At 53.0% G+C, this 27572-nt stretch overlaps 2 protein-coding genes across 4 annotated transcripts; one reads left to right on the top strand and one right to left on the bottom strand.

The window, feature by feature from the left end:
- Positions 1-447: 447 nt before the first annotated feature.
- Positions 448-11851, bottom strand: TK1 (thymidine kinase 1). Of its 2 annotated transcripts, none has more exons than XM_032870493.1 (7): positions 11731-11851; positions 10001-10032; positions 8837-8947; positions 6565-6658; positions 1291-1380; positions 916-1035; positions 448-820 (listed from the first exon to the last, which is right to left on the bottom strand). In XM_032870493.1, the coding sequence occupies exons 2-7, from the start codon at positions 10015-10017 to the stop codon at positions 614-616; spliced, it is 639 nt and encodes a 212-aa protein (XP_032726384.1). In that variant the 5' UTR covers positions 10018-10032; positions 11731-11851; the 3' UTR covers positions 448-613. The 2 variants fall into 2 exon arrangements, with proteins under 2 accessions (XP_032726384.1, XP_032726383.1); XM_032870492.1 differs by lacking the exon at positions 11731-11851 and adding an exon at positions 10163-10294.
- Positions 10476-26456, top strand: AFMID (arylformamidase). Of its 2 annotated transcripts, none has more exons than XM_032870491.1 (11): positions 10476-10583; positions 12620-12710; positions 19572-19679; positions 19768-19816; positions 21077-21162; positions 21260-21332; positions 21517-21614; positions 21905-21983; positions 22092-22233; positions 22440-22544; positions 25157-26456. In XM_032870491.1, exons 1-11 carry the CDS (start codon positions 10524-10526, stop codon positions 25187-25189), a joined length of 924 nt encoding a protein of 307 aa, XP_032726382.1. In that variant the 5' UTR covers positions 10476-10523; the 3' UTR covers positions 25190-26456. The 2 variants fall into 2 exon arrangements, with proteins under 2 accessions (XP_032726382.1, XP_032726381.1); XM_032870490.1 differs by having other exon boundaries at positions 21517-21632.
- Positions 26457-27572: the final 1116 nt, after the last annotated feature.

The following is a 27572-nucleotide window of genomic DNA, read 5'->3' as shown; positions in this document are numbered from 1 at the left end:
AACCCAAGCCACCTCTGCCCCTACCACCTATCCCCCCAGCTTTAAAAGAGAAGCCCCTGGGACCTGAGCCCCATCAGGCTAAGGGTCTCCCGTGTGAGAGAAGCTGTAATTCCGGAGAAAATGATCACGGGGGTGTAGGCAGCAGGAGGACCCACGTCCAGCCACCCTTGGGGGCCGGGAGTCAGTCCCAAGCAGAGACAGAAACCTCTTCGTGGGCCGAGGCTGGGTCTGCGCGGGAGGTACTGGCGCACGGACTTCCCAGTGAGAACAGAAACTCAAGGGCGAAAGCCACAAGGGGGAAGAAGCCATGGGCGCCCAAGTCGCCACAGTGTGTGGTTCCGCCCCTCCCCCCGGAGGGTGGGGGGTGGGGCTGACTGCGGCGGCCGGACGCTAGCTCGTGAGGGGAGGGAACCAGGGAAGGGGGAACCGGGACGCGTAGACCACCTGCCCGAGGCCCGCACGGCGGGAGGCAGAAAGTCCCGTCTTCGCCCCGCCCCCACTTCCTCCTCGCGGCGGGCCGCGCGGCTGCCAGCGGGGGGCGCGGGGGCGGGGCGGGCGGCCGGCGGGGGGCGGCGCGGGCGGCCGGCAGGGGGCGGCCGCGGGCCGGCGAGCCTCAGTTGCCGGGGCTGCACTGCAGGACCTGATGCGGAGCAAAGAGCTTCCGGGCTCCCGCCACCTCCACGGGCTTTGCGGGCACCGGCACCGGGCAGTTCTCCTTGTTCTCCTTGCGGTCCGGCGCGGCGGGCAGGCTCGAGGCCTTCTTGAAGTAGCAGAGGCGGCACACGGAGTGGTATTTGTCTGCTCCTCCGATCACCTCCACCTGGCCGCGGACGCAGAGGGCGCGGCCTGAGGCGGGGCACGGCGCCTGCGGGCCTCTCCCCACCCCGCGCCCCCGGGCAGGCAGGTGCGGGCTACCTCTTTCTCCGAGCCTAGCCGCTTGGTGTACGCGGCCTCCCGGAAGCACTCCATGCACACCGCCGTCAGCTTCACCACGCTCTCCGCCAGGGGCACCAGGTTCAGGATGGTCCCAAAGGCCTACGCTCCCAGCAAAGGACAGCAGGTGAGCACATGTGAGCACATCCACCTGGCCAGGTGGGCTGTCCCTTGACACCCTTGGATGTACCCGGGGCAAGCCGGGAGCTGGGTCGTGCTCACCTGCGTGCCCCCTCCAGGACGCTAGGACGAGGCAGGCCCAAAGTGCTTCTAAGTGGCAAGCCCCCGTCATCGAAGCCGGCGGATCTGCCCCTGCTCCTGCCCAGGCCCCTCCAAAGCCGGGATCAGATGCCTCACCTTCCTCTGGAAGGTCCCGTCCAGTGCGGCCACGATCACGGTCTTCCCGGCGTTGGCCATAGTCTCGCTGAACTCCACGATGTCTGGGAACTGGAAGGGGGCAGAGGGTGGGGGGGACGTCAGGCACTCAAACAGTGATGTGCCCTCTGATGCCTCTAGGGGGGTCAGGGCTCTGCCAGCGCCTTACAGAGCAGGAGGACACAGCAGGCCCTGTGTTCACTTTGTCAATCAGCTGTCATGCTAAGTGGCCCAGGGCTGTTTCTGCAGGTCCTTTGTGAGTTTTCCCTGCTCAATCATTCTGCCTCCAGTGGGCCGCGTTTGTCTAACTGGATTGGTCTCTGGTTGTGTGAACAGGCACGTTCTTGTCTCGAGGCAGCGGGTCTCTCCCCAAGCCGTTTAGGCTGGGCTTGGCCCATTTATCGGCGTGTGAGGTTACCGGGACCTGGACAGTTAGCAAGACAAGGTCCTCGAAGGTGACTGTAGGAAAACCGAGAGCAATTCGAGTAGGACTCAGCTGAAGCCAAATCCCGTTCGTTACCCTCCATAGGGCTGGCCAGGCCCAAGCTACAGAGGCACCCCCCGCCCCACCCACACTGACTCTGGCATGCTCACCCATGCTTTGCGGGTCACAGAAATGCAGCTCCCAGTCTGCAAGGGGCTCTCGGCCAGTAAACACCCCCTTTTCTAAGTTGTCACAGAGAAAACAGTTTCTAGACTTTGCCAAATAATCCCTGGGTGGGGGCAGGTGCAAAACCACCCAGAGATGAGCCTCCCTGTGCCTCACCCGCCGCCACACGGAGGCATAACGTCAGGACACTTGTCCTTCCACTCCCAGGTATGGGGTCCTGGGAGGGCCTCAGCCCCCCTCCTGCCCACTGCGCCGACGCCAACATTCAAAGAGCTCACATCGTCCCCAGCTCACATGCCACCTCCCTGGGAAGGGGTCCCCAGCAGGGGTTCCCGAGGTCTCCAAGGTAAGGACATGGTGGGCACATGGCCAGCACCCCATAGAACACCGCCAGGAAGCTCGCTACTGACGTTGATTTCTATTGCTATTCATCTTTACGTGATGTTATGGGTTGACCTGTGTCCCCTCCAACCCCCCAAATTCACGTTGAAACCCTAACTTCCAGTACCTCAGAACATGACCTCATCTGGAGGTAGGGTCTTTGCAAATGCCACCCCATTAAAATGAGTTCAGCCAATTTCATATGACTGCTGTCCTTACAGGAAGGGGCCATTTGGATGGAGACACGGAGGGAGGCTGGCCATCCGCAAGCGAAGGGGAGGGGCCTGGAAGTCCTCACAAGGAAACGAGCTGCCCACGCCCTGATTTCAGGCTTCCAGCCTTGAGAATTGGGAGAGAATCAGTTTCTGCTGCGTGAGCTGCCCCATCTGTGCTACTTGTCACAGCAGCCCTCGGCAAATAACGCAGCTTAAGCTTAAAACAGAACTCTAGGGGGCGCCTGGGGGCGTGGTCGGTTAAGCCTCTGGCTCTTGGTTTCCGCTTAAGTCAGGATCTCTCAGTCAGGAAATAGAGAGCCCCCCCCCTCCCAATAAATAAAAAAATCTTTAAAAGAAAATAAAATAAATAGGGGCTCCTGGGTGGCTCAGTGGGTTAAGCCTCTGCCTTCCGCTCAGGTCATGATCTCAGGGTCCTGGGATCGAGCCCCGCATCAGGCTCTGCTCGGCAGGGAGCCTGCTTCTCCCTCTGCCTCTGCGGCTCCCCCTGCTGTGTTCTCTTTCTCTCTCAAATAAATAAATAAAATCTTAAAACGAAATAGAACTTCAGGGCACCCAGCTGGCTCAATCAGAAGAGCGTGCAACTCTTGATCTCAGGGGCGTGAGTTTGAGCCCCACACTGGGTATAAAGATTATTTAAATAAATAAAAACTTTTAAAAAATAAATAAACAAAAATAAAATAGAACTTCCAAGCAGTTAGCAAATTTCAGGTTGTTTTGGTGAACACAAAAATTTACAGCAGGGGCACCCAGGAGGGAAAGTACCAGCAGAGGTTCTTGCTGGTGGAGAACAGGCCCACTGGCGTCCAGCTGCCCGGTCCATACCTCCGGGCAACCAGCGGCGAGCAGCTTCCTAAAGGAGCTTCGATGCAGGGGAAAGAGCCCAGAGCCAAGCTTAGGAAGCCTTGGAGGGGATTTGCACCTGTGTCATCAAGGAGAAAGAAAGGGTAGCGGATAAACATGGAAACAGGACTACGAGGGTCTTGGAAACAAAAGAGAAATGCAGTGGAGTAGGGTGTATGGGTGTGTGTGCACTGGTGTGTACGTGTGTGCACTCGTGGGCACACTCCAGCACCCGCCCTTCACGCCTCTCTCCTGGGGATTTCTCCAAAGGCCTCGTAGTCACACTGACCTCTCCACCTGCCGTCCACTCTCCTGCCCGGAGCCACCCACCTCCCTCCTACCCAAGACACATGCCACCAGCCAGCCGCTCACTCCCTGGCTCTCTTGCAGGCCCCTTTCTGACCGCCCCACCTTAGCTCTGTCCCCCTGATGTGCCTTTCCCCCCAGTTGTCTCCACCTGACCTATGACGTCATTCTCTCCCTGGGCTAGAGTGTAAGCACAGGGGTAGAGACGCTGACTGGATCCCCAACACCAAGAACACGGCTGGCATGGGGCATAGGCCCGGAAAGTACTGATGGATGGATGGATGGATGGATGGATGGATGGATGGGACTGGCCCTTTGACCAGCAATTCCACTTCACAGATAAACCCCAGTACACCGGACAGAAGACGTCCATCACAGCCTTGAAATGGCACATGCCAGGGGGCTCGCATAAGAAAGATATGGTGCGTTTGTAAACATTTGGAAGGACGGGTACATCCTCCTAGCGGGGACGTTTGCGGACACGGGTAAACAGCCACACAACGTGATAGGAACCCCCTCTTTAAAAATGTACACCTACAGGGATGCTCAGGCCATGATCCCAGGGTCTTGGGATCGATTCCCGCATTGGGCTCCTTGCTCCACAGGGAGCCTGCTTCTCTCTCTGCCTCTGCCTGCCGCTCTGCCTACTTGTGTGTATGCGCTCTCTCTCTGACAAATAAATAAATAAAATCTTAAAAAAAAAAAAAAAAAGAAAGAAAAGAAAAACGTACGCCTACAGAACAGATAAAGAAGATGTGGTATATATACACAATGGAATACTATGCAGCCATCAAAAACACCCCGAAATCTTGCCATTTGCAACAATGTGGATGGAACTAGAGGATCTTACGCTAAGCAAAAGAGTCAATCAGAGAAAGAGAATTATCAGATGATCTCGCTGATATGAAGAATTTGAGAAGCAAGACAGAGGACCATCGGGAAAGGGAGGGAAAAATGAAACAAGATAAAACCAGAGAAGGAGACAAACCATAAGAGACTCTTCATCTCAGGAAACAAACTGAGGGTTGTTGGAGAGGAGGGGTGTGGGAGGGATGGGGTGACTGGGTGATGGACACTGGGGAGGGTGTGTGCTGTGAATTGTGTAAGGCTGACGAGTCACACACCTGCACCCCTGAAGCAAATAATACATTCCATGTTAATAAAAAAAAAGTACGCCTATAAAGATTAGACAGATATAGAACCAACATGTAATGGGTTTTGGGGTTGTTTTTCTGGGTTGTGAAAAGAGAAGGGCAGCCCCAGCGGCACCCACAGCCGCGCCCCAGTGTGACATAATTAGGTTTAGGATGCCGGGCAGGATCACCCCGCTTCCTGAGGGCCCTGGATCAAGGGCTAAGCCAACCTCCTAAAATCCTCCCCAGAATGAGCCCCATACGCAAAGCCCTCCCGAGACGCCCCTGGGTCCCGCAATGTGGGTTCTCCCTGCAGCAGTGACGACCCCCCCCACCCCGCCACACACACAAGAATTTCAGGGCATAGAGGTGGAGTAAAATACAGTAAAAGGGACCATGTGCCCAAGCCGGTGCACACGCTTCAAGAAAGGAAGAGACTGGGCCGGAAAAGTCTTTCACACAAGATCTTCCAAAAGGCAAGGGAAGGAACGGCAGCGGTTAGAACAAACAGTACATCCGTAAACAGAAACAAGGATATGAGACTGAGAGCGGGAGTTACGCGAAAAGAACTACCTGAAAATCCCAAATGGAAATTAGTCTTTGAAACCACACACGCTTTGGGAGATGTTCCCAGAACACCTACCAGAAGGTGAGGAGATGTGGACGGGTAGTGGCTGCATCCTCCCCGCCAGGCAAGAAGGCACAGGCGCTCAAATGTAAAAGACGCACCAGTCACCAAACTAAACACAACACCGCCCAGGACACCAGTCACCTGCTCAGGAAGGCAGCCACACACCGGCGACGCCCCTCTGTAGCGGCAGGAAGGGGCTTCTCCAAAGCCATAGGGAAAGACCATCGTTAAGCTACCCTTTGCCACCCTGCTTATCCTACAGAACAAAATAAAGACGTTTTCCTACCAAGACTCAGAAAGCTTCCCGCTCAAACGTCCTGGGCTGGAAGAGCTCCTGTAGGGTACACTTCCAAAGAAGAGAAACAAATCCATAACAAACAAGCCAGAAGCAACGGGGAGGCAAACAGAGCACTGCTTACGTACCAGCGCTGAGAAATTAGCTTGAACTGATAACCCCAAGGTCAAGAATCATAGGCTCTACAGACTGAGCAGGCCAGGCACCCTAAGAAAACGGATTTTTTTATTGTTGTTGTTCACTGTAAATATATGTATATATATTTTTTCTTAGTGGGGTGGTGAGTGAGAAGGGAATCTTAGGCAGCTCCATGCCCAGCGCAGCCTGACATAGGGCTCGATCTCATGACTCTGGGGTCATGACCTGAGCCAAAATCAAGTCAGAGGCTCAACCGATTAAGCCACCCAGATGCCGACCCCCAGCTTTTTTTTTTTTTTTTTAAGATTTTATTTATTTATTTGACAGAGAGAGACACAGCAAGAGAGGGAACATAAGCAGGGGGAGTGGGAGAGGGAGAAGCAGGCTTCCTGCCAAGCGGGAGCCCGATGTGGGACTCGATCCCAAGACCCTGGGATCATGACCTGAGCTGAAGGCAGATGCTTAATGGCTAAGCGACCCTTTTATAGATACAGATATTTTTTTTTTTAAGAAGGTAAAATAAATCCCTTCAAACATGAAAAGCAGTATGGAGAATCCAAGGGCATTCAGACACAAGCTGAAGCAAGTTAACATTGCTTACTAAAAGATCAGAGATAGAACCAACAAAGGAGGAAGGGGGACAGACTGGGTGCTCGTAGGCAGAATGCCAGGACAGGCCAACTTACAAACTGCCCTTCGTCGATGCCTATGACAGCCACCCCCAGGGCCTCCTGAGCCACGTCACGGAGCAGGCAGGCTGGCAGTGCCTCCATGGTGTTCCTGGGGAGAGAAAGCCAGCAGGTGAGCAAGGCCAGGGAGCGGAAACGTGAATGCTGGGACTGAGGGTCAGCTCCCGGGACCACCCTACCCGCCAAGCAGCTGCACTGTTGGGCTGGGGCTTGAAGTTAGTGCCTGTGGGAAGCCTCTGGGGAGGATAAAGGCCCATGTTCAGAAAACCAGTCATTCAACCCAAGCTGTTTCCTTTGATGCACCAAACTAGAAGTTAACAATGCACATTCCAACGCTTAACGGAGACTCAAGGCTCCACTTCTGTTCAGTGTGGGCTGGGCAGGTGGAATGCTTTAATTTCTTTTAAAAATGGGAAAAAGAACACCTAAATACAACTCAGGCTGCATTCTAGCTGTCTTTCTGTCAATGTGGTCCTAAAATTTAATCTTTTGCTTCTTTCTTTCTATGGACTAAGGAGCCCACTCAAGGCTAAAGTGCTCTGGAAGGTGCAGTGTGGTAATGAGCGGAGGCTGGGCACCAGACTCAGCCCTGTGTGTCCCTGCAGAGATAAGCCCAGAACCCCAGCCAGCACTGCCGAAGAAGAATTCAATCCATTTGGCTCTTCTGGCAGGTCGGAGGACTTTTCCACCATCACAGAGCTATTAACTGGCAGAGCCAAGATTCAAATCCAAGGTCACACTGTTGTCCTGTGTGCCCAGTGGGGAGAACCATATCCAGAAATGTTTGAAAGCCAAAGGCCATGTGTGGGAAGGTTCCAACCCAACCTGTCCCCACACCGAGAGCCATTATTTTTTTCTTTTTAAAGATTTTATTTGTTTATTTGACAGACAGAGATCACAAGGGGGCAGAGCAGCAGGCAGAGAGAAGAAGGGAAGCAGGCTCCCTACTAAGCAGAGAGCCCGATGCAGAATTCGATCCTAGGACCCTGGGATCATGACCTGAGCCAAGGGCAGATGCTTAACCAACTGAGCCAGGCAGGCGCCCCCCTCTTTCAAGATTTTGTTTATTTATTCGAGAGAGGGAGCACATGAGCGGCAGCGGGGGTGGGGGCAGACTCCCTGTTCCCCGGGACCCTGGGACCATGACCTGAGCTGAAGGCCGCTGGCACTCTCTGAAGGCCCCGCAGCCTGTCCGTCCCAGCAGTGGCCCATCCCAGCCTCTGCAGCCCGAGTCAGAGAGCTCCCAGGGGCCCCTGTCTGCCTGACTTCTCCTGGGACACTGCTGCCTCCTCTGCTCCCACCGCCCTTGCGTGGTGCAGCAGCAGAACGGCATGTTTTAGGGCGGAAGCAAACTGGACGGCAGAAATGACCAGCATGGGACAGCACGGCCGGAAGCACGTGGCACCCAAAGCCTCCCACTTAGCTCTGAGTCCCAGGCACTGTCCACCCCACCCCCCACCTGGCTTCACAGACCCCACACTGCCACCCCGAGGCTACACACATGGGGCCATTCTGAGGTTCCCAAGCTGCAAGCTTTGTGGCACAGCATGACTTTGCCACGGGTGGGGGGGTGGGTTTCAGTGGGACAAGCCCTGAGTACAGAGATCACGTCCCAGGCTCAGAAATCTCAGGCCTTGATCCGTAGCCAAGGAACAGGCAAGAGCCAATTTAATTTCCCCTTCCCTCCCCTCCTCACGTGGCAAACAGAAACGTCCTCAGGGCGCAGGCAGATAAACATAAAAGCAGGTGCATGAAGACCACGCGACAACCGAGAGTGAGCCAGGCTATAACGATGACAAAGTCAAATGAAAAACAACATGCAGGTTCAAAGAAACCAGTTTGCCACCGCACAGCCGTCAGCACAGCACTGTTGGCAACTGCGGCAGGATAGATACTGGCCGTGGGGCTGTCCTGCATGTTGTGGGATGTTCGGTTTGGAAGCATCCCGTGACCCTCCCCCACTGCAGTCGTGAAGACTGGAACTGTCTCCAGACATTGCTAAATGGACTTCCGGGGACGGGGGCGCAAAAGCTCCCCTGGTTAAGAACGCTGGACTAGAACTCCGCGCAAGGCCAAGTCCACGACCCCTGGCCAAGCGACTTTGAAAGTTTGCGGAGTTGCCGTGTTTCGATGCCAGGCATCAGCATTACTAACCATTCCTGCTAAAAGAGAGCTCTGATGGTGTGTTCTGGGCCCTTGGGAATTTTCACCAGGCTTCTGGCGGGGGGGGGGCAGTCGTGTGACAGGACAGACGTGGGCAGGGACTCACCGGTCATGCGTGGAGAAGCTGCTGCTGTACCGAGTGTCCTTGGCGTACTTGATCACCAAGCACTTGTACTGGGCGACCTGGAAGCGGCGGACCCTTCGCATCAGCTCCGTACTGCAAGAGCAGGGCCCTCCGTGAGCCCCACGGTGTTGACAGTGGGCGAGGAAGACCCCCTTAGCACATGCGGGGCGTCCCACCACCTTATAGGGGTCTGCAGCCTGAGACCCACCAATGGACAGAGAGAGGACAGAGGGCCGGTGCTCTGGGCGTCCGCAGTCTAGGCCTGAGAGGGATACCGGCGAGAGCAGTCAGGGAGCCCGGGAAAAATGGAAAAATAGAGGCGTGCTGAGGTGGTAAGTGTTCTCCTTGGGGAGGGTGGCAAGGAATGACCCCCAGTTGGCCCAGGGAGGGGATGGAGGGGTGAGGGTCTCAGGGATCTGGTGGAGCGGGCAGAGGCAAAAGCCCCACGTGGAGGAGAGGGGCCAGACTGCCTTCCAAAGCAGTCTCATCCCGGAGGCCTTCACCTCGTCGGAACTGATTTCATAAAATTTTTTTGCGCAAGAAGAAAATCTCTCTCCCAGAGCCTAGAGCTTGCACTGGAGTTACCCCCCCCACCCCCACCCCAGGGCAGAGGGCAATTCTCAGGGGGCTGGCTAGTCCTGCTTAGGTCAGGTGATGGTGCCGTCACATCAGGGGAGCAAAGGTGTCCTGGTCTGACTCCTTAGTGTGTAAACTAAGGAAACAGTCACATCGGCAGGCGGGGGTGGGGGAGGGCGGTTGCCCATACTGCAGGGCGCATAGGACCTGGCCCATGGTAGACGCGATTTTAAAAGAATTTAAAAATTGAATCACAAAAAGCATTGAAAGACTTGGCTGACCCTTTCCGAGAGGGCTTCGGTGCGAGGCTAAACCGTCCGCAGCTGCAGCCAGAGGCAGGAGGGAGCGGTGGTGGAACGACTCTTACGGAAGGGACGCCTTGCCCAGGGCCGGATCCCGGGAACAGCAGCATCCCGGGCGGGCACGCGCCGTCCGGCCGCGGGGGCTGTGCTGGGGCTGCTGTCTGAGAGCGGCGGCGGGCCCCGGAGAGGCGCCAGGGGAGGAGGACGGCCCGGGGGAGGGGAGGGGATGGGGGAGAAGGCGGTCCCCACGAGGCCGCGACTTACTTACCTTTTTCCTGAGAACATGGGTCCTAGAATCACCTAGGAGGGAAGGCGAGGTTCACTTCGGGGCCCGCCATGCACGGACGCCCGGCCACCGCCACCGCCACAACCCCCCCACCCGGACCCCGCTCCAGCTCCCGCGTGCAGGGATCCCGTCCCCGCGCGGCACCTGAATCTGCCCCCGGGTCTTGCTGGGGGAGCCGGGAAGCACGGTGGGCAGGTTGATGCAGCTCATGGCGCCCCGGAAAGCCTGCAGCTCGGGGTCTCTCCGGTGCCACAGCCCAGCAGCCCGGCGCGGGTTCCCGCGCGCTCCGTTTTTATCCCCGGCGCACTGGCCAATCGGGAGCCGGCGCCGGCGCCCCGGAGCCAATCAGCGAGCGGCCGCGGCCGGGCGGGAGATTCGACCGCAGCCCGCCCCTCGTGGGCGGCCCCGGGGCCCCTGCGGGCTCGCGTCACCGGGAGGGCGGGCCCGGGCCCCGCCGCCGCGTATAAATAGCCGGGGTGGCCTTCTGGCCGGCCGCGGTAGGACGATGGAGGTCCCCGGCCGCGGACCCCGAGCCGAGGCTCCCTGGAAGCAGCTCTCTGCAGAGGTAGGCGGGCTGCGGGGCGGGCCGCGTGGTGCGGAGGTTAGATGCGGTGCCAGCAGCGGAGCTCAGGCGGGCGTAGACCCTGCGCTCTCCAGGGCAAGGGGGGCACCTGCGTGCCTGATCCGAAGACTTTAGCGCCCTGACTGGGTGTGCTTCTGGCCACGGGCAGGCTTCGGTGAGCCTGGTTTCAAGGGCAGAGAAAACCGAAGCTGTGCTCGCATCCATAGAGAGGGCCACGGTTCCCGACCTGACCCGAGGGTCCCCCATGCGGATGGAGGACGGAGAGGATGCAGAAAGGCTGCTGTTTCCTGACCGTGATCCTTGGGCTAGAAACCACCCAGGCAAAGCACGCGCTCTGATTGTCACTCAACTGTAGTTTCCTAACTAGTTTCCCGGAATTTCAGGCACTGTTCTGGGTTTTTTCGGGTTTTTGTTGTTGTTGTTGTTGTTGTTGTTGTTGTTGTTCGTTTGTTCGTTCCTTCGTTTGTTTGTTTTCCTGGTCCCTGATACACCTGAGAATTTGATAAATTATGCTTACTACCCCCAAGAAATGCTCTGTCTCTCTGACACACACACACACACACACACACACACCCCTGCACTACCAGGGAACTCTCAAAAACCCACTGCATTATTGTTACCATACATAACAGGTGTGAAGACGATGATTGCACTCAGTGTGTGTGAGGGACGACAAGGTGCCCTACAGACACATATTGTACAATGTAAAGAATGCTGGCCAAGACTCTTGTTCAGCGGGAGGAGGCAGTAACCCACACTTGAAGGGTTAGTTTTACTTCATTTACATGCCTTATGTCCTTCAACCTTGGGCTGAGACCCAGAGAGGGTAAGTGAGTTGTCCAGAGGAAAACAGCCTCTAAATGTTGTTGGAGCTTGGATGACACTCAACCCATCTGACTCCAGAGCTCAAGACCCTTCCATGAAGCCACCCTGTCTGCAAATTCCCCATCTTAGTCTCCACTCTTTCTCCTTGCCTTTGACCTCCTTATCCAAAATCTGGTTCCTCGTTGCTCTCTGCATTACATCTGAACATCTTAGCCTAACATCCGAGACCCTCTCCCCCAGCCCCAGCTTCCCTGCCGCACCTCTGTGTCTCAGCAGTCTGGCCCAACAGCATTTCCAAACTGACCTTTGGTTTCTTTGCTGTGACTCCTGCAATCAGAATCCTGCTCCCTCAGGGGCTCCTGGTCAGGGGCTCCTGGGTGGCTCAGCCAGTTGAGCGTCCGACTCTTGGTTTCAGCTCAGGTCATGATCTCAAGGTTGTGGGTTCAAGCCCCGTGTCCAGCTCCACACTGACAGGGGATCTACTCGAGATTTTCACCCCCTCCCTTTGCCCCTCCCCCTGCTTGTGTGCTCTCTTGCTCTCTCTCTCTCTCTCTCTAAAAATAAGTGAATAAACTCTTTAAAAAAAAGGATCAGGGGCGTCTGGGTGGCTCAGTGGGTTAAATCCTCTGCCTTCAGCTCAGGTCGTGATCTCAGGCTGCTGGGATCGAGTCCCACATCTGGCTTTCTGCTCAGCAGGGAGACTGCTTCCTCCTCTCTCTGCCTACTTGTGATCTGTCTCTGTCAAAGAAATAAATAAAGTCTTAAAAAAAAAAAAAAAAGGAACATGCCTGATCAGAGAAGATCAACTTTCTCTGCAGTGGCCTGCCCCCAGCTCCCTGGCCTCCAGCAGCAGGAGTGGTGCCCACAGTGGCATTAACCAGGACATTTATGGGACCTCATCTCCCCTTTAAGGCTGTCCACTAGTTAAAGCATGACTGTGGCTCTAGGCCACGAGTCTGAGAGCACCCACGACATTGTGTCTGAAGTACCTAATTAATTGATGCTGGGAGGAGAGTGAGGAGTAGGTGACCAGGCTGGAGATGGGAGGGGCTTGAAGGAAATTGAGAGCATCAGCTTGAGATATTGGGGAGGCGGCTTCTCAAGGCGGAGAGAAGCATCTAGACCATTAGGAGGGATGGGGGCACAGTGTGGAGAACAAAGGTCTTATGCAGCCTTCTGTCTGTGTTCTGCAGGAGTTGGAGAATCAGTACTGCCCCAGCAGTTGGGTCATCCGACAGGGAGCGGAAGAAACCCTGAAGATGTACTCACACCTAGGAGACAAGGGTACTGGGGACTGTCTCCATGGCTGCCGTGGGTGGACTTTGGCAGGTGGCAATCGTTCAGATTTCAGGGAGCAGGGGGAGGCTCTCAGGGCAATTCCCAAAGTCCAGGCGCTGGGCAAACCTTGTCTGCTCAGGGCCACTCAGGAGCCCTCACTGCAGGATGGCTGGAACCAGGAAACGCCCCTCCACGCCATGATCCACCTCTACTCCGTGCTCAGCCAGCATACCCAGGCACATCAGGTGACGGACCACAGTGGCACAGAGAGGCGGAGTGAAAAACCAAAAGGTCTCCCCCTTGGCCCAAACATTCGGTGTTGATGGTATTTGTAATCAAAGAAGACTTTGGTTTCTTTCAAGAAGTCAGGGCTTGGGACCCTGTAAGTGAGTGGAGGAATCCCGAGGTGAATCTTGGTTTCCCCAGGCTGAACAGAGCACTTGGATTTGGTGGTTCTGTAAACTGAGATAATCCTTCTGGAAGAACAGGCTCGTGGAGGTTCATTCCAGCACAGACTGGTATCCTCCCTGTCCCAACGGACGTGGAGTGGCGTTGTGTCCTGGCCTCTTCAGAGCCCTCTGCAGGGCCCAGTTCTGTGCCAAACACGTGACTATTTGGTCAATAAACTAGAGTGTGTGGTGAAACCTACATGAGCTTGTAGAAAAGCCATTGTTTTTAAAGATTTTATTCATTTAGGTCACCTGGAGTTCTAGGATCAAGTCCCACATCGGGCTCCCTGATCAGCAGGGAGTCTGCTTCTCCCTCTGCCCTTCCCCTTGCTTGTGCTCTCTCTCTCCCTCTCAAATGAACAAAATCTTTTAAAAAAGAGATTTTATTCACTTATTTGAGAGGGAGAGAGAGCGAGAGAGAGCATGAGCAGGGAGGAGGGGCAGAGGGGGAAGCAGACTCTCCACTGAGCAGGGAGCCTGACCCAGGCCTCGATCCCAGGACCCTGGGATCATGACCCAAGCCAAAAACAGATGCCCAGCTGACTGAACCACCCCGAAAACCTATTTGTCTATCTTAATTGTCTTGAGGGAAGGGAGATCTGTCCCCCTTGAGAAAGCGAGTTCCGCATGAGGGGTAAGAGCTGAGGAGAGCGCGCTGTCTGCTGCCCTCAGAGACTCCCATCCATGATTGCTGTCCACACCGTGGACAGCTTTAAGCTCACATTCCACTCACCTTCCTGTTTTCAGTGTGTAGTTGGCCTGGAGTTGCTGCAGGTGCCACTGACCCATTCCATGGGTGCAGAACATGAGCCCAAGAACAGGGGGGCATGAGGGCCGGGGGAATGAACAACGGCCGTGCCCGTGCAGGGCTGCAGCCTGTCTCTATTTAAAAAGTTGACATTTTGTTGGCCATGGACATTAGCATTACTTGAGATTTAAAATATGTATGTATATTTACTGCCTCTAAATAGTATTTCTCTTTGGGGCACCTGGATGGCTCAGTCGGTTGAGTGTCCAATTCTTTTTTTTTTTTTTTTAATATCATTATTTTTTAAGATTTTATTTATTTATTTGACAGACAGAGATCACAGGTAGGCAGAGAGGCAGGCAGAGAGAGAGGAAGGGAAGCAGGCTCCCTGCTGAGCAGAGAGCCCGATGCGGGGCTCGATCCCAGGACCCTGGTATCACAACCCGAGCCGAAGGCAGAGGCTTTAACCCACTGAGCCACCCAGGCGCCCCGAGTGTCCAATTCTTTATCTCAGCTCAGGTCTTGATCTCAGAGTCCTGGGTTCAGGCCCCATCCTGGGCTCCGTGCTGGGCGTAGAGCCTACTTTTTAAAAAAACCTCTTCTTTAAAGTAAGTATTATTTATCTTTATATTGGTCAGCTTGGTCTGCACTAAAAAAAGGCCATCGAATGGGTGGCTTAAACAGTAGGAATCTATTTCTCACGTTCTGGAGGCTGGGAAGGCCACGATCAAGGTGCTGGCTAGTTTGGTTCCCTGGTGAGAGTCCTCTTCCTGACTTGCCGACAACTGTCTTGTCCATATGTCCTCACTTGGCAGAGAGAGAGAGCAGGAGAGAGGAAGAGCCCTGGTCTTCCGTCCTCTTCGTTTAAGGCTGCTAATCCCACGACAGGGGCCCCACCCTCATGACCTCATCCAAAGCAAATACCTCCCGGAGGTAATTATTCTCTCCAGTACCATCACGTTAGGGAGCAACACTTCAACATAGGGATGTTGGGGGACACAAACCTACAGCCCAAAACAATCTTCATTACTGAGTTCATTACTGAGTTTTTCGTGGCACCCCCTGACTCCAATGTTGTCCCCAAAGCAAGGGCCTCCCTCACCTCACCCTGCTTGACGAGCTCATGCAGCTCGTGAGGGGGCCCCCTGGCCCAGGGGAGAAAGGAGCAGGCTGACCGGCTGGGGCTGGTGAGGCAGCGTCAGGGAGGGAGCCCTGCCTGGTCTCTGCTGCAGGATCCCCCAGACCCCGTCAGTGCTGCCTGTGGCCTTGAGGACTGCCCCACAGTCACACTCACAGGACACGGCAAAGCGACACCAAGCGCTAATAGTGGAAAATTGCTGTCAAGCCAGAACGCCTCTCCACGAAGGACAGAGAGAGAAAAGAAGACATGTTATGATCGAACAAGGGTTAGCTGAACTGTGACGTGCCCCATAGGCGAGCTGCTAGAGACCCCAGAAAGAAACGTCACCCTTTTATACAGGCCAGCAATATGCCCCATCGCAGACCAGATACACCTGCTCTCAAGATAGAGGGTACCTGTGCTCAAGCCAGAGAGCCTGACAGAGCCCCCAGATTCTTCCACAATCCACCCAGTACCTAGGGTGGCCCAGGCTTGCAAATTGCCATTCTCCAGAAGAAAAAGAAAATTCCCCGTCTCTTCAAGGCAAGAGGTAGTCTTGTAACTTGGGAGCCAGACACCTGCTCCTGCCCTCCCATGGAATCTGGGGGTACGGGTGCTGGCTTCTGGTCCTGGACAGAAACATTCCTAGCTTGTATAACTGGCAAGAGAGTTCTTTAGCTTTTAAAAATATTTACATACACCTCAAAGGGGTAGAGAAAGGATTTACAATGAGTTTCCCAAAATAAATACTGGAAGAAAAGGGAGGGAGGAAGCTCTCTTTTCCTTTTCTGCACCAGGGAGACTTCAAAAAAAATTTTTTTCCCCCTTACTTTTGGTTTACATTCACGCTTACAGTCACTGACCTCGTAATTTGCAGTAGGGGAGTGTTCTGCTCTAATGTGTAGTTGACCTTTCTCCGCTTTAAAGACCTGGCCTCGCTAAGGCTGGACGCGCAGGACTGCTGAGCAGAAGGGGGCGAGGAGGGGCCGGTTTTCAGAACTATTTCCTCTGTCAGTAAGTTTAAACTTGTTTTACCGCAACTCTTAGGACTGATACATTGTACACTAAATGAAGGATGGATGCATGCATGGAAGGGTGGATGCATGGGCGGATGAGTAAATAGGCAGGCAGGCAGGCAGGTCTGTGCTGAACCGCAGTTTGGGCTCCCTCCCTCTCAGACCATCCTGCGGCCTCCAGTCCCCCAAGCCACGCCCTTCTCCAAGAGAACCAATCGCCAGTGAGGTGGGTGGAGCCTCGTGATTGACAGCCTCTGGTGGGGTCCGGATCTCAGAGGGCCCTTCCTCCCTTCGCGGGGGCTTTTTCCTCTCCACCAGAAAAGCCAGAGGAAAAATCAAAGGCACAGAAGATACAAGCGCCAGTTTTGTTTGTGCTATACAGTACACGTGACATAAAATGTACCACTAAAACTATTTTATTTTTTTTTAAAGATTTATTTATTTGACAGAGATCACAAGTAGGCAGAGAGGCAGGCGGTGGTGGGGGGTGGGTGGGGAGGGGTGGAGGGGTGGGGGGGTGGGGAGGGGTGGGGGGGGCAGGATCCCTGTTGAGCAGAGAGCCGGATGCAGGGCTGGATCCCAGGATCCCGGGATCATGACCTGAGCCAAAGGCAGAGGCTTAACCCACTGAGCCACCCAAGTGCCCTTAAACACTTTAGATTAGAATCACAAATGCAGGGGTGCCTGGGTGGCTCAATGGGTTAAGGCTCTGCCTTTGGCTCAGGTCATGATCTCAGGGTCCTGGGATCGAGTCCCGCATTGGGCTCTCTGCTCTGCAGGGAGCCTGCTTCCTCCTCTCTCTCTCTGCCTACTTGTGATCTCTCTGTCAAAAAAATAAAATAAAATCTTTAAAAAAATAAAAAAAGAATCACAAATGCAATATATTTGAGTCACTGAAAGTCTCTAATAGATGCATTCCGTTAAGTGTGTCCTATATAGTGGTCGGTGCCCGGTGTGGCACATGGACACACTGGGAGGCTGGCCTGTTCTGGTCATTAGACCTTTTTTAAAAAAATTTATTTATTTGACAGAGAGAGATCACAAGTAGGCAGAGCGGCAGGCAGAGAGAACAGGAGAAGCAGGCTCCCCGCTGAGCAGAGAGCCCGATGGATGCGGGGCTCGATCCCAGAACCCTGAGATCATGACCTGAGCCGAAGGCAGGGGCTTAACCCACTGAGCCACCCAGGCACCCCTGGTCATTAGACCCTTGCAGGAATCACACCTCAGGCCTTCTGAGCAGTTGGTCACTTGAAACATTAGGAGTTGGGAAGTCTCCACCCCCTCATCCACAGGAGAGGGAGCGGGGACCCATAGCGCATAGCACAGCACATCTCTCTCCTAAGAAAAGTTCCCTTCTCTTGTCTCCTCACTCCAAGGATGGCGGGGGGCGGGGTGTGTGGTCAGTAGACATGGTCAGTGATGGCAAACTGGTTTTGCCTGTCCTGCAAAGGCAGCCTGGTCTCTGGTTTTGGCATGGGGAAACTGGGCGTCTACCCTGCCCAAGGCCAAGACCAGAGTCCAGCCAAAATGCCAACCGCCCATTTTAGCAGTTTATGCGCACTTGCCCAGACACACTTTATACAAACTATCTCTACACAGTGAGTTAGCCCCTTCTGGAGATCCAGGGTCATCCAACCCAGAGGAGCATTATTTTCCTTTTGGGCCCAGGACCACGGCCACCAAGGCTGGGGACCTGGGCATCTCTGGGGACGTGGATCCCAAGTTCACATCTCTCCCCACCAATTTCAGTATCAGGAAGATCACCGTAATCTCTGTGCTATTTACACAACCTGTTCTGCTCTTTGCATCATGAAATACTCATCCATTTCCTTTTCGATTAATGTGTTTGGGGTCCTACTTATGTAGTCTTTGATATCCCAAGATCATGAAGATCTCTTATTCTCTTTTTCAAGAGCTCTATTGTCCTCTCTTTCATGTTTAGATAGTCCATCAGGAACTGATCTGGCGTGGTGTGAGGTAGGGATCAAGAAACTTTTTTTTTTTCCATTTGGATATTTGGTTAACCCAGCACTGTTTGTTGAAATATTTATCACCCAATTTTCTTTTTTAAGATTTTTTTCTCTTTATTCATTTGAATCAGAGAGAGACAGAGAGAGCATAGGCAGAGGAGAGGGAGAAGCAGACTCCCCACTGAGCAGCGAGCCCAATGTGGCACTCAATCCTAGGACCCTAGGATCATGATCCGAGCCAAAGGCAGACGGTCAACCATCTGAGTCACCCAGGCGCTCCTATCACACAATTTTCTTTTAATTTTTTTACTACCTATCAAGTCCTGGGTATACAGAGGCGGGCAAAACAAAGCCCTTGTCTTCAGGGTGAAGGCAACAGACAGACAGGAAAAACAGCGAAAAGTATATCAAGAGTGGTGAATGCCAGACTCCATGACAGAGCCAAGAAGGGAGATAGGCCATAATGTCTCCGAGCAGCTTTCTATTATCATAGGTCACTGAGGCTATGTCCAGTATTTTGCTATTATAAATACCATTACTGTGGGCATCTTTAAAACAAGTCTTTGGGAATATATCTGATCATTTCCTTATAAAAACTATGTGGATAGGGACTTAGGAATCAAGGAATACAATCTTCTTGGGCTTCGATACCTAATTCCAAGCCGTCTTTCATAAGATCTTACCAATTTAAACTCTCCAGTGCCCAGTGTTGGAGGGAGCTAAGCTGCCTGCATTTCACTGATTTTGAGGGAGAGCACTTCGGGGAAGGCATGAATATACAGACTCCCCTCCCACCCCCCACCCCTTCGCCTCTGGTATTTATTTCCCTAACAATGCCCCTTCTCCTCTCTTCCGCCCAAGTCATAGCCAACTTCCACATCATTCTCACCTCTCCCCTCCTGGCATCCAATTACATATCCATATTGTTTTATTATCTATTTATTTGAAGTGAGATTCAATATTTTATTTCTTTGAGAGAAAAAGAGAGAGCACTTGAGCGGGGAGGAGCAAAAGGGCAGGGAGAGGGAGAGAGAACCTGAGCGTAGACCCGACGCGGGGCTCGATCCCGCCACTGTGAGGTCGTGACCTGAGGCGAGATCAAAAGTCAGACGCTTTACCAGCTGAGCCCCCCAGGCACCCCTACTTGAAGTGAGATTATATCTTGCTTCCCTAGAAGACTGTTTTTCCGAAGACTCGGACAAGTCGACGCTTCCTGGAGCACGAAGCAAAGTGTAATGCCTGCAAAAACCCCGGAATGAAGCAGTGGCCGGAGGGTGCCCTTCAGAACCATGGCGCCCTTCCAGACAGACCTTGGCAGACCATATCGGTCCCACTTGGACAGGCCAGTCTGCTGTCATTGCAACTGACCACACACCCCCATGTGATGCTTGGGAACCCAGCTCAGATGACCTTAAGGACTTGGGGAAGCATCGTTCGGGCAAACAGTGACAGCTAGAACTGACTGGTGCACCCCAAGGGGCTTTCAGCAGAAAAGATTCTGCTTTAAATGATAGAGAAATTACACAGATTGTGCTGATGGCGACTTGTCCGTTTCTCGACACAGCCACCAAGAAGGCCCGGGCCACCAGGAAGAGCCTGCTGCATGTCCCCTACGGGGATGGCGAAGGGGAGAAACTGGACATCTACTTTCCTGGAGAAGTGGCTGCAGAAGGTTGGCCATCGGGAGGGCTGTCCCTGGGCAGATCTCGGCTGGCCTGGCCACCTGGGCTCAGCCCCCATGCCTTTGTCTGTCTTTACAGCCTTGCCTTTCTGTCTGTTCCTTCACGGAGGGTACTGGCAGAGTGGAAGGTGAGTGGGGTCTGGATGAGCAGAATCTGGAAATTCTTCTTGCCCTGGTGTAGGAGTCCCTTTGGCTGCTGCAACAGATGACCGCAAACTTGGTGGCTTATCACTGTAACACATTCTCTTCTGGTTCCAGAGGCCAGAAGGCTGAGATCGGGGTGCATGCAGCACCCTGCTCCGTTCTGAGGCTCCAGGGAGAAACTGCTCCCGCCTCTTCCAGCTTCTGGGGGGTTCTTGGGTTTCCTTGGCTGTGGTCGCCTCATTTTTTTTTTTTTAAGATTTTATTTATTTATTTGACAGAGATCCCAAGTAGGCAGAGAGGCAGGCAGAGAGAGAGGAAGAAGCAGGCTTTCTGCTGAGCAGAAAGCCCGATGCGGGGCTCGATCCCAGGACTCTGGGATCATGACCTGAGCCGAAGGCAGAAGCTTAACCCACTGAGCCACCCAGGTGCCCCTGTGGTCTCCTCATTTCCGTCTCTGCCTCCATTCTCACCGGGCCTCCTCGGTGTCTGTGTCTCAGATCTCCCCCCACCTTTCTCTCTTATAACGTCACCCATCGTAGGATTGAGGTCCATCCTAAATCATGGATAACCTCACCTCGGGGTCCCTAATGACAGCTCTGTACACTGTGTAGCCGTATTCCCAGGTGCTGGGGTTAGGACGTGGACCTGTCTTTTGAAGGAACATGATTTAACCCACTGTACCCGGGGAGAAGTATGTTCAAGGTACTCGCAGTCAAAGGGAAACTGCAGTGACTAACCCTCCTGGCCTGCGTGGGACTAAGGGGTTTCCCAGGACACGAGGCTTTCGGCGGGAGAGCCCCCGGGGAACCCAGGTCAGCTCATCACCGTAAGATAAGCAGAGGCATGCTTGAGATCTTCAAGGACACTGTTGTTCCCTAGGATCTCACTTAAGGAGTTTCCTGCTATAGGATCTACGACCCTTTAAGCATAGGCATCTTCGCAGCTGAATTTATGGCTTCACCCATTGTCCCACAAAGCTCTCTACGCATCTGATTTTCATTTCTCAAAGACAGCACCTACGAGAAAGTAGATGTCCCCATTTTACAGATGAGGAAGCAGACTTAGAGGTTAAGTAAAGCCCCCAGGGTTTCAGAGCTAACGTGATAAGGTAAGGACAGTGTCTACCTTCTTCCTTATACTACACAGGACCAGAGAGGGCTGGAGCCCTGGGTGGACATGACCAGGAAAGAGCCTGGTTGGTGGCTGAGGTTTCTCCATTATCACATGTTTGTCTCCTTCCTCAGTAAGGACATGTCAGCCTTCATGGTCGACCCACTGACGGCACGGGGAGTGGCCGTGGTAGTCGTGGCTTATGACATTGCCCCCAAAGGTAATGAGGATGGTCCTACGGGTTTGAAGGCTGCTGGGTTTTGGAGGGGAGAGAGCCACCCCTACGGACCCTGACCCCGCTCCTGCTCTGTGTGCAGGAACCCTGGACCAGATGATAGACCAGGTGACTCGGAGCGTCGTGTTTGTGCAGAAGAAATATCCGTGCAATAAGTGGGTGTCCCTGCAGATCTTCCTTTTGTCAGACAATGCGGGAGGATGGTGGGTTCAGTGCCTTGGGTGCAGGCCAGCTGCCTCCTCCGGGCTGTGGAGCAGAAGGCAAACTGGAAGCCTCTGGTACTGGTCCGATGCACTCAGGAAACTGAAGGCAGATTTGGCTTTCTCTGACCCGACCCAGGGGACTTTACCTTTGTGGACACTCAGCAGGGGCCCACCTGGCTGCCATGATGCTCCTGGCCAACTGGACCAAGCACGGAGTCACACCCAACCTCAAAGGTTTTCACGGGACTGCAGGTCTGGCTGGGCAGCCTTCGCCCTCCTCAGGTGGTCGACACCGGCTGCCCAAAATCCCAGCAGCCACAGAGGGCTTGACCTGGGGGCTCTGAGCCCTGTGAGACAGGCCAGCTTTGCTTCTCTCCCCCTACCGTGGTCTTGCCCCTTTGGTCCTGGAGGCTGGGCTGGCCCCATAGTGCTCCCCCCACCCTCCGGGTCTGCTTGAGGCCTGGCTTCGTGGAGCCTCGGCCCCACCTGCAGCCTGACCCTCTGACTCTTCTTCCCCTTCACAGGTTTTTTCCTGGTAAGCGGGATCTATGACCTGGAGCCCATCGTGCACACCACTCAGAACGCCCCTCTCCTCCTGACCCCGTGAGTCATTTGCCCTCTCCTCCCTGAGCTGAGGGGGACCCTCCCAGGAGGGCCAGGGGTGAACTGCAGCCTCCTTTCTGTCCTGACCCATGCCTACCCCTGCATCAGGGAGGACGCTCGGAGGAACAGCCCCCAGCTGCTCCTGGAGGCAGCCTTGACTCGGCCCTCGGGTCCAGCCTGCCACATGCTGGTGACTGTGGGCCAACACGACTCCGCTGAATTCCACCGACAGTCTAGGGAGTTTTTTCAGGTACCCCCAGCTCCCCGCTTCTGGCCAGAGGTTGAGGGTCCTGTCCTCCTATTACCTTCCTCTTTGCTTCACCCCAAGGGACCCCAAGACCATGAGCCATTTATCCAACAAATAGTTAGCAAGCACCTGGCACATGTCAGGCACGGGTGACGCTCCCCCACCCTCCCCAGCCTGCCGCCTCTTACTTGACTCTTTTCTTCACCCAGACGCTGCGCCGGGGAGGGTGGGATGCCTCGTTTGAAGAAATCCATGACGTGGATCACTTTGAAATCATTTGGAGCCTAACCCAGCAGGACTCTGCGCTCACCCAGGTGGGTCACAGCCTTTCACCTAGAGAGTGTGGGTCCCACAGGAGAGGTGGGGAGGGGTGGGGGGCGGCGCACAGGGGATCTTTGGCCTCCAGGGGGCTGGGGTCCTGATGGTAGGAACTGAGAACCCCACTGGCTTCCTCTACTTCGCCTCATTCTGAAAGAGCCCCAGGGGATCTGCAGAGTCTGCTCCTGGGCACGCGGGTGGGAGCTGCCTGGAGCTTGGTGTGGATGGGGCGGGGCATCGATCTGGTACAAGGAAAGTATTCGCCTGTGTGTAAGCAAACAGCAAAGCCAGCTCCAGGTAGGAGAGGATGGATGGGTCTGGTTCATAAACGTTCATTACAATTGTAACATGGAGAATCCTGTTTATTTATTTATTTATTTATTTATTTATTTATTTTTAAAAGATTTTATTTGTTTATTTGACAGACAGAGATCACAAGTAGACAGAGAGGCAGGCAGAGAGGGGGGGGGGGAAGCGGGCTCCCTGCTGAGCAGAGAGCCGGATGCGGGACTCGATCCCAGGACCCTGAGATCATGACCTGAGCCGAAGGCAGAAGCTTAACCCACTGAGCCACCCAGGCGCCCCTATTTATTTATTTTTATTTGATTTAAAGATTTGATTTATTTATTTGACAGAGGGAAAGAGACAGCGATAGAGGGAACACAAGCAGGGGGAGTGGGCGAGGGAGAAGCAGGCTTCCTGCCAGGCAGGGAGCCCGATGTGGGGCTCGATTCCAGGGGTTCGATTCCAGGATCAAGCCAAAGGCAGATGCTTAACCGACTGAGCCCCCCAGGTGCACTTCAATAAGGGTTTTTATAGCATTCCGTTTTAACTCACATAAATATTCTTACTATATAAAGAGCACTTTCAAATCAATAAGAACAGTTTTTATTTCTATTTAAGAATAGATTATAAATAGAAAACAATGGATAAAGAATAAGAGATGATTTTTTAAAAGATTTTATTTATTTGTCAGAGAGAGAGAGGGAGAGAGCGCAAGCAGGGGGAGAAGCAGGGAGCTGAGCAGGGAGCCCGATGCGGGACTCAATCCCAGGATTCTGGGATCATGACCGGAGCCGAAGGCAGACACTTAACCAACTGAGCCACCCAGGCACCCAAGAACAAGGGATAATTTAAGAAAAAATGTACATGGCTAATAAACATGGGGGAAAATTAAATTATACTAGTGATCATAGAAATGTCACTTAAAAGCCCAGTCCTTGGAGCACCTGGGTGGCTCAGTGGTTAAAGCTTCTGCCTTGGGCTCAGGTCATGATCTCAGGGTCCTGGGAACAAGTCCTGGATCAGGCTCTCTGCTCAGCAGGGAGCCTGCTTCTCCCTCTCTCTGCCTGCCTCTCTGCCTACTTGTGATCTCTCTCTGTGTCAAATAAATAAACAAAATCTAAAAAAAAAAAAAGAAAAAGAAAAAGCCCAGTCCTTTCCCACCTGTCATGGAAAATGTTCTAATGATAATTATGCCCAGCCCTGCTGGAGAGGTTGGGAAGGGGCTCCTCTCCAGTTCTGCCCTTGGGAGCACAGTCTGGTGTCAGGAATCCAAACCCACAGGCCCAGGAATTCTGTTGCTTGGAATTTCTCTTCAGGATAATCAAGAAATACAAAATACAAAATAAAGGATATTCAAAACTTAGAAACAGCCCACACGTCCCAGTGAGTTTAAATTATGACATAATTCGGTAACAGAAGGAAGTTTGCGAAAATACGTTAGGATACATCAAATTATTTCAGATGTGAGAGCCAAAGCACAAGAAAGGAGCGAGCCAACATATTCCCAGTTTCATAATACGTAGGCAGCTAGACCCTGGGAGGCACAGGCATGCTTGTGAAAAAAAAACAAGTACCAGGGGTGTGACAGGTGCATTTAAAAAATTCATTTCTGCATTTGCTAACACGAACATGCATTACTTTTTTTTCTTTTAATGGGGGAAGAACAAACACTCATAAATGACATCTCTTGAAAAACCTAAGAAATACATATTTCAGGTTTGGGAGTCTCTGACACAACTACCCAACACTGCCACTGTAGTACATATAGAAGCTGCCACGACCATTCATAAACGCTGAACAGTGTGGCTGCATGCCAATAAAACTTTATTCGTACGGACGTCTGACTCTTACATAATTTTTACATGTCAGGAAATAATATTATGTTTCAATCTTTTTTCAACCACTTAAAAATGTAAAGCCAGGGACCCTAGCTGGCTGAGTCCGTGGAATGGGTGGCTCTTGATCTCAGGGTCGTGCGTTCCAGCTCCACATTGAGTGTAGAGATTACTTAGAATTTGTCCCTGGAGACTTTTAATTAATCTATTTTAATTAATTAACTAAAAACCTGATTAGTTCGTTTCATAAAAACGTAAAGCCATTCTTAGCTCGTGGGTCCAGAAAGCACATCTCGAGCAAGGTAAGTCTACGAATGGCTGGGAGGTTATTTAGGACACTTCAAAGGACAGATGGGACGGAGCTGTCATTGTAAGTTACTGTTCTATGCTCAGGAATGCAGTCTGTTTCTTTCATGGGATTCTGGAGAAAGAGCCTCACAAGAGCCTCTCTGAACCTGGGGGTCTTGGGTCTTTTCTTCCTGCTGCAGATGATTTTGAGAACAATCTTTCGGGAGCGCTAACCCCGCTGGAGTGTGGCCCCTGCCACCGATGATGAAGGTCCTCCACAGACCCCACACGCTTCCCCTTCCTGCCAGCATCCCCCTCCCCATGCCCAGGAGCACCTCCGTTTGCTCCCAACACCACTGCAAATCTCCCTCCCTCCCGCTGGCCTGGATGGAGGGGTTCCAGGGAAGGTCCAGCCCAGTCAACACTACGATCCCCAAGCCAGCCGTGCCCCTGCCTGCCAAGACGGCGTGACAAAAATGACAATGCCCGGCAATCAGTAGGCTTAGCTCAAGCTGAAAGTCTGCTGACCTTTTTGTAAGAGCTCAAACCAGTCTGTTCTGTCTTTTATGGCATTCTTTTGACCCATCTGTCCTGTCTTGAGGCTTTCCCTAAGCTCTGGGACATAGCCCAGGGGCTGGCCCCTTCCGTGAGGGGACAAGGACATCCACAGCCAGGTCAAGATTCCTCTTCGCCCCACCCAGGGGTGTGTGCAGTTCCCAAGCAGCCAGCTGTGTCCCCCCACCACCCTCCCCTCCCCAGCAACCCTCCCCCACCCTAAAGAGCTAGGACCCCCTGTGTGATGGGGTGTCACAAAAACGGAGACTAGCCTAGATAGTCATCAGTCAGGGATAAGTACATCCAAGCCCCCAGCGGCCCAACACGATGTAGCCATAAGAAAGAGACATGTTTACCGGGTAGGAAATCCCCCCAAAATATTGTTACATGACAAAACCAAGATGCTTGCTTAATTACAACTTAGTACCACCTCGATGACTTTAAACAATACACCCCCACAAAAAGACGTTTTTCTCTGTGTGCTCACGTGTGTAACGCAGAGGACAGACCCCGGGGGACCCACACCTAAACCCTCTGCTCCCCTCCAGGGAGGGAGGTGTTTTCACTATATTTGTATTCTCTGACGCTGGGGCTGAGAAGGTAATGAATATTTAAACGTAGTATGTAATCGGAGTGCTGAAATACTCAAAAGCTTTCAGGGCGCAGGCAAGCGAGAACGACATTATAGACGGTAACTTGAATCTATCCCAGACCTGCAAAGGACACGTCTCACAGACTGTAGGACTTCCGTCTGACATCTGCAACCAGTTCTGAGACTGAGACCCCTCGTAGCTGCTGCAGGGGAGCCCCCCAATGGCACACCTAGGTTGGGAATTGCCCCCTTAGGTTACACCCTGATGAGTTAAAATGTCTTAAAATAAGCAAAAGACAGAACAGAAAGGAGTTCACCCCCTTGTGATCCTAATTTCATTAAAAAAAAAAAAAGTTTCTATAAATGGGGCGCCTGGGTGGCTCAGTGGGTTAAGCATCTGCCTTCAGCTCAGGTCATGATCCTGGGGGCCTGGCATCGAGCCCCAACTTGGGCTCTCTGCTCAGCGGGGATCCTGCTTCTCCCTCTCCCTCTGCCTGCCACTCCCCCGCTTGTGATTTCTGTCAAATAAATAAATACAATCTTTAAAAATAAATAAATAAACATTGTAATTTAATATACAACTTACATTAAATATGCTGTGGACTGGACGACTATTTTTACAGCTTTCTAAAAATGACTTCATGATTTCTTTTTTTGTGTGACTGTACTAAACATATGGCACTCTGTCTCAGGCATACACTGTAATTGCTCAGGGATCCTCTCGAGAGGTGTGCTCTTAATCCCCTTTATCTATTTCGCCCATCCCCCCCCCCCCCCCCCGCCCCCGCACCTACCTTCTAGCAACCACCGGTTTGTGCTTTGTATGTAAGAGTATGGCTTTTTCATTTGTCTCTTTCCCCCCTCGTTTGCTTTGTTTCTTCAACTCCCCATGTGAGTGGAATCTTATGCTTCTGTCGTTCTCTGTTGGACTTATTTTACTTAGCCTGATACCCTCTCGGTCCATCCACGTTGTCACAATAGCAAGATCTTCTCCCTTCTGTGATTGGGTGGTATTTCGCTGTATGCGTGTACCACACCTTCTCTACCCATTCATCAGTCCGTGGGCACTTGGGCTGCTTCCGTATCTTGCTGTTACAAACCACGCCCAGTAAACCTCAGGGTGTATGCATCTTTTCAAATGAGAGTTTCATTTTCTCTGGATAAATATGCAGCGGTGGAATTGCCAGATCATACGTGTTTCTATTTTAATTTTTTGAGGACGCAACATACTGTTTCCCACAGTGGCTGCGCCTGTCTGCCTTCCTACAGGCAGCGCCCGACGGCTCCTGTTTCTCCACACCCTCCCCAATACTGCTTACATTTTGTGCTTTTTTATTGTAGCCATTCTGACAGGTGTGAGGCGAGATCTCGTTGTGGCTTTGATTTGCATTTCCCTGGCAATGAGATGTTGAGCACTTTTTCATGTGTCTGTTGGCCATCTGTGTGTCTTCTTTGGAAAAATGTCTATT

Source organism: Lontra canadensis, unplaced genomic scaffold (genome assembly GCF_010015895.1).
Source record: "Lontra canadensis isolate GAN:19392208 unplaced genomic scaffold, GSC_riverotter_1.0 scaffold41, whole genome shotgun sequence".
NCBI classification, from domain to species: Eukaryota; Metazoa; Chordata; class Mammalia; order Carnivora; family Mustelidae; genus Lontra; species Lontra canadensis.
Note: the sequence above shows the minus strand (reverse complement) of the source record. Positions and strands in the feature narration are given on the sequence as shown.

Bases quoted from the DNA above. Each gene is read 5' to 3' on its own strand.
- AFMID (XM_032870490.1), top strand. From the start codon at position 10,524: ATGGAGGTCCCCGGCCGCGGACCCCGAGCCGAGGCTCCCTGGAAGCAG. The intron at 19,817-21,076 runs GTGAGTGGGGTC...CTCCTTCCTCAG, and splicing joins GGGTACTGGCAGAGTGGAAG to TAAGGACATGTCAGCCTTCA. The intron at 21,633-21,904 runs GTCTGGCTGGGC...TCCCCTTCACAG, and splicing joins AGGTTTTCACGGGACTGCAG to GTTTTTTCCTGGTAAGCGGG.
- TK1 (XM_032870492.1), bottom strand. From the start codon at position 10,228: ATGAGCTGCATCAACCTGCCCACCGTGCTTCCCGGCTCCCCCAGCAAG. The intron at 6,659-8,836 runs GTGAGTCCCTGC...TTCTCTCCCCAG, and splicing joins AGCTTCTCCACGCATGACCG to GAACACCATGGAGGCACTGC. The intron at 1,381-6,564 runs GTAAGTTGGCCT...GCCCCCTTCCAG, and splicing joins GCATCGACGAAGGGCAGTTT to TTCCCAGACATCGTGGAGTT.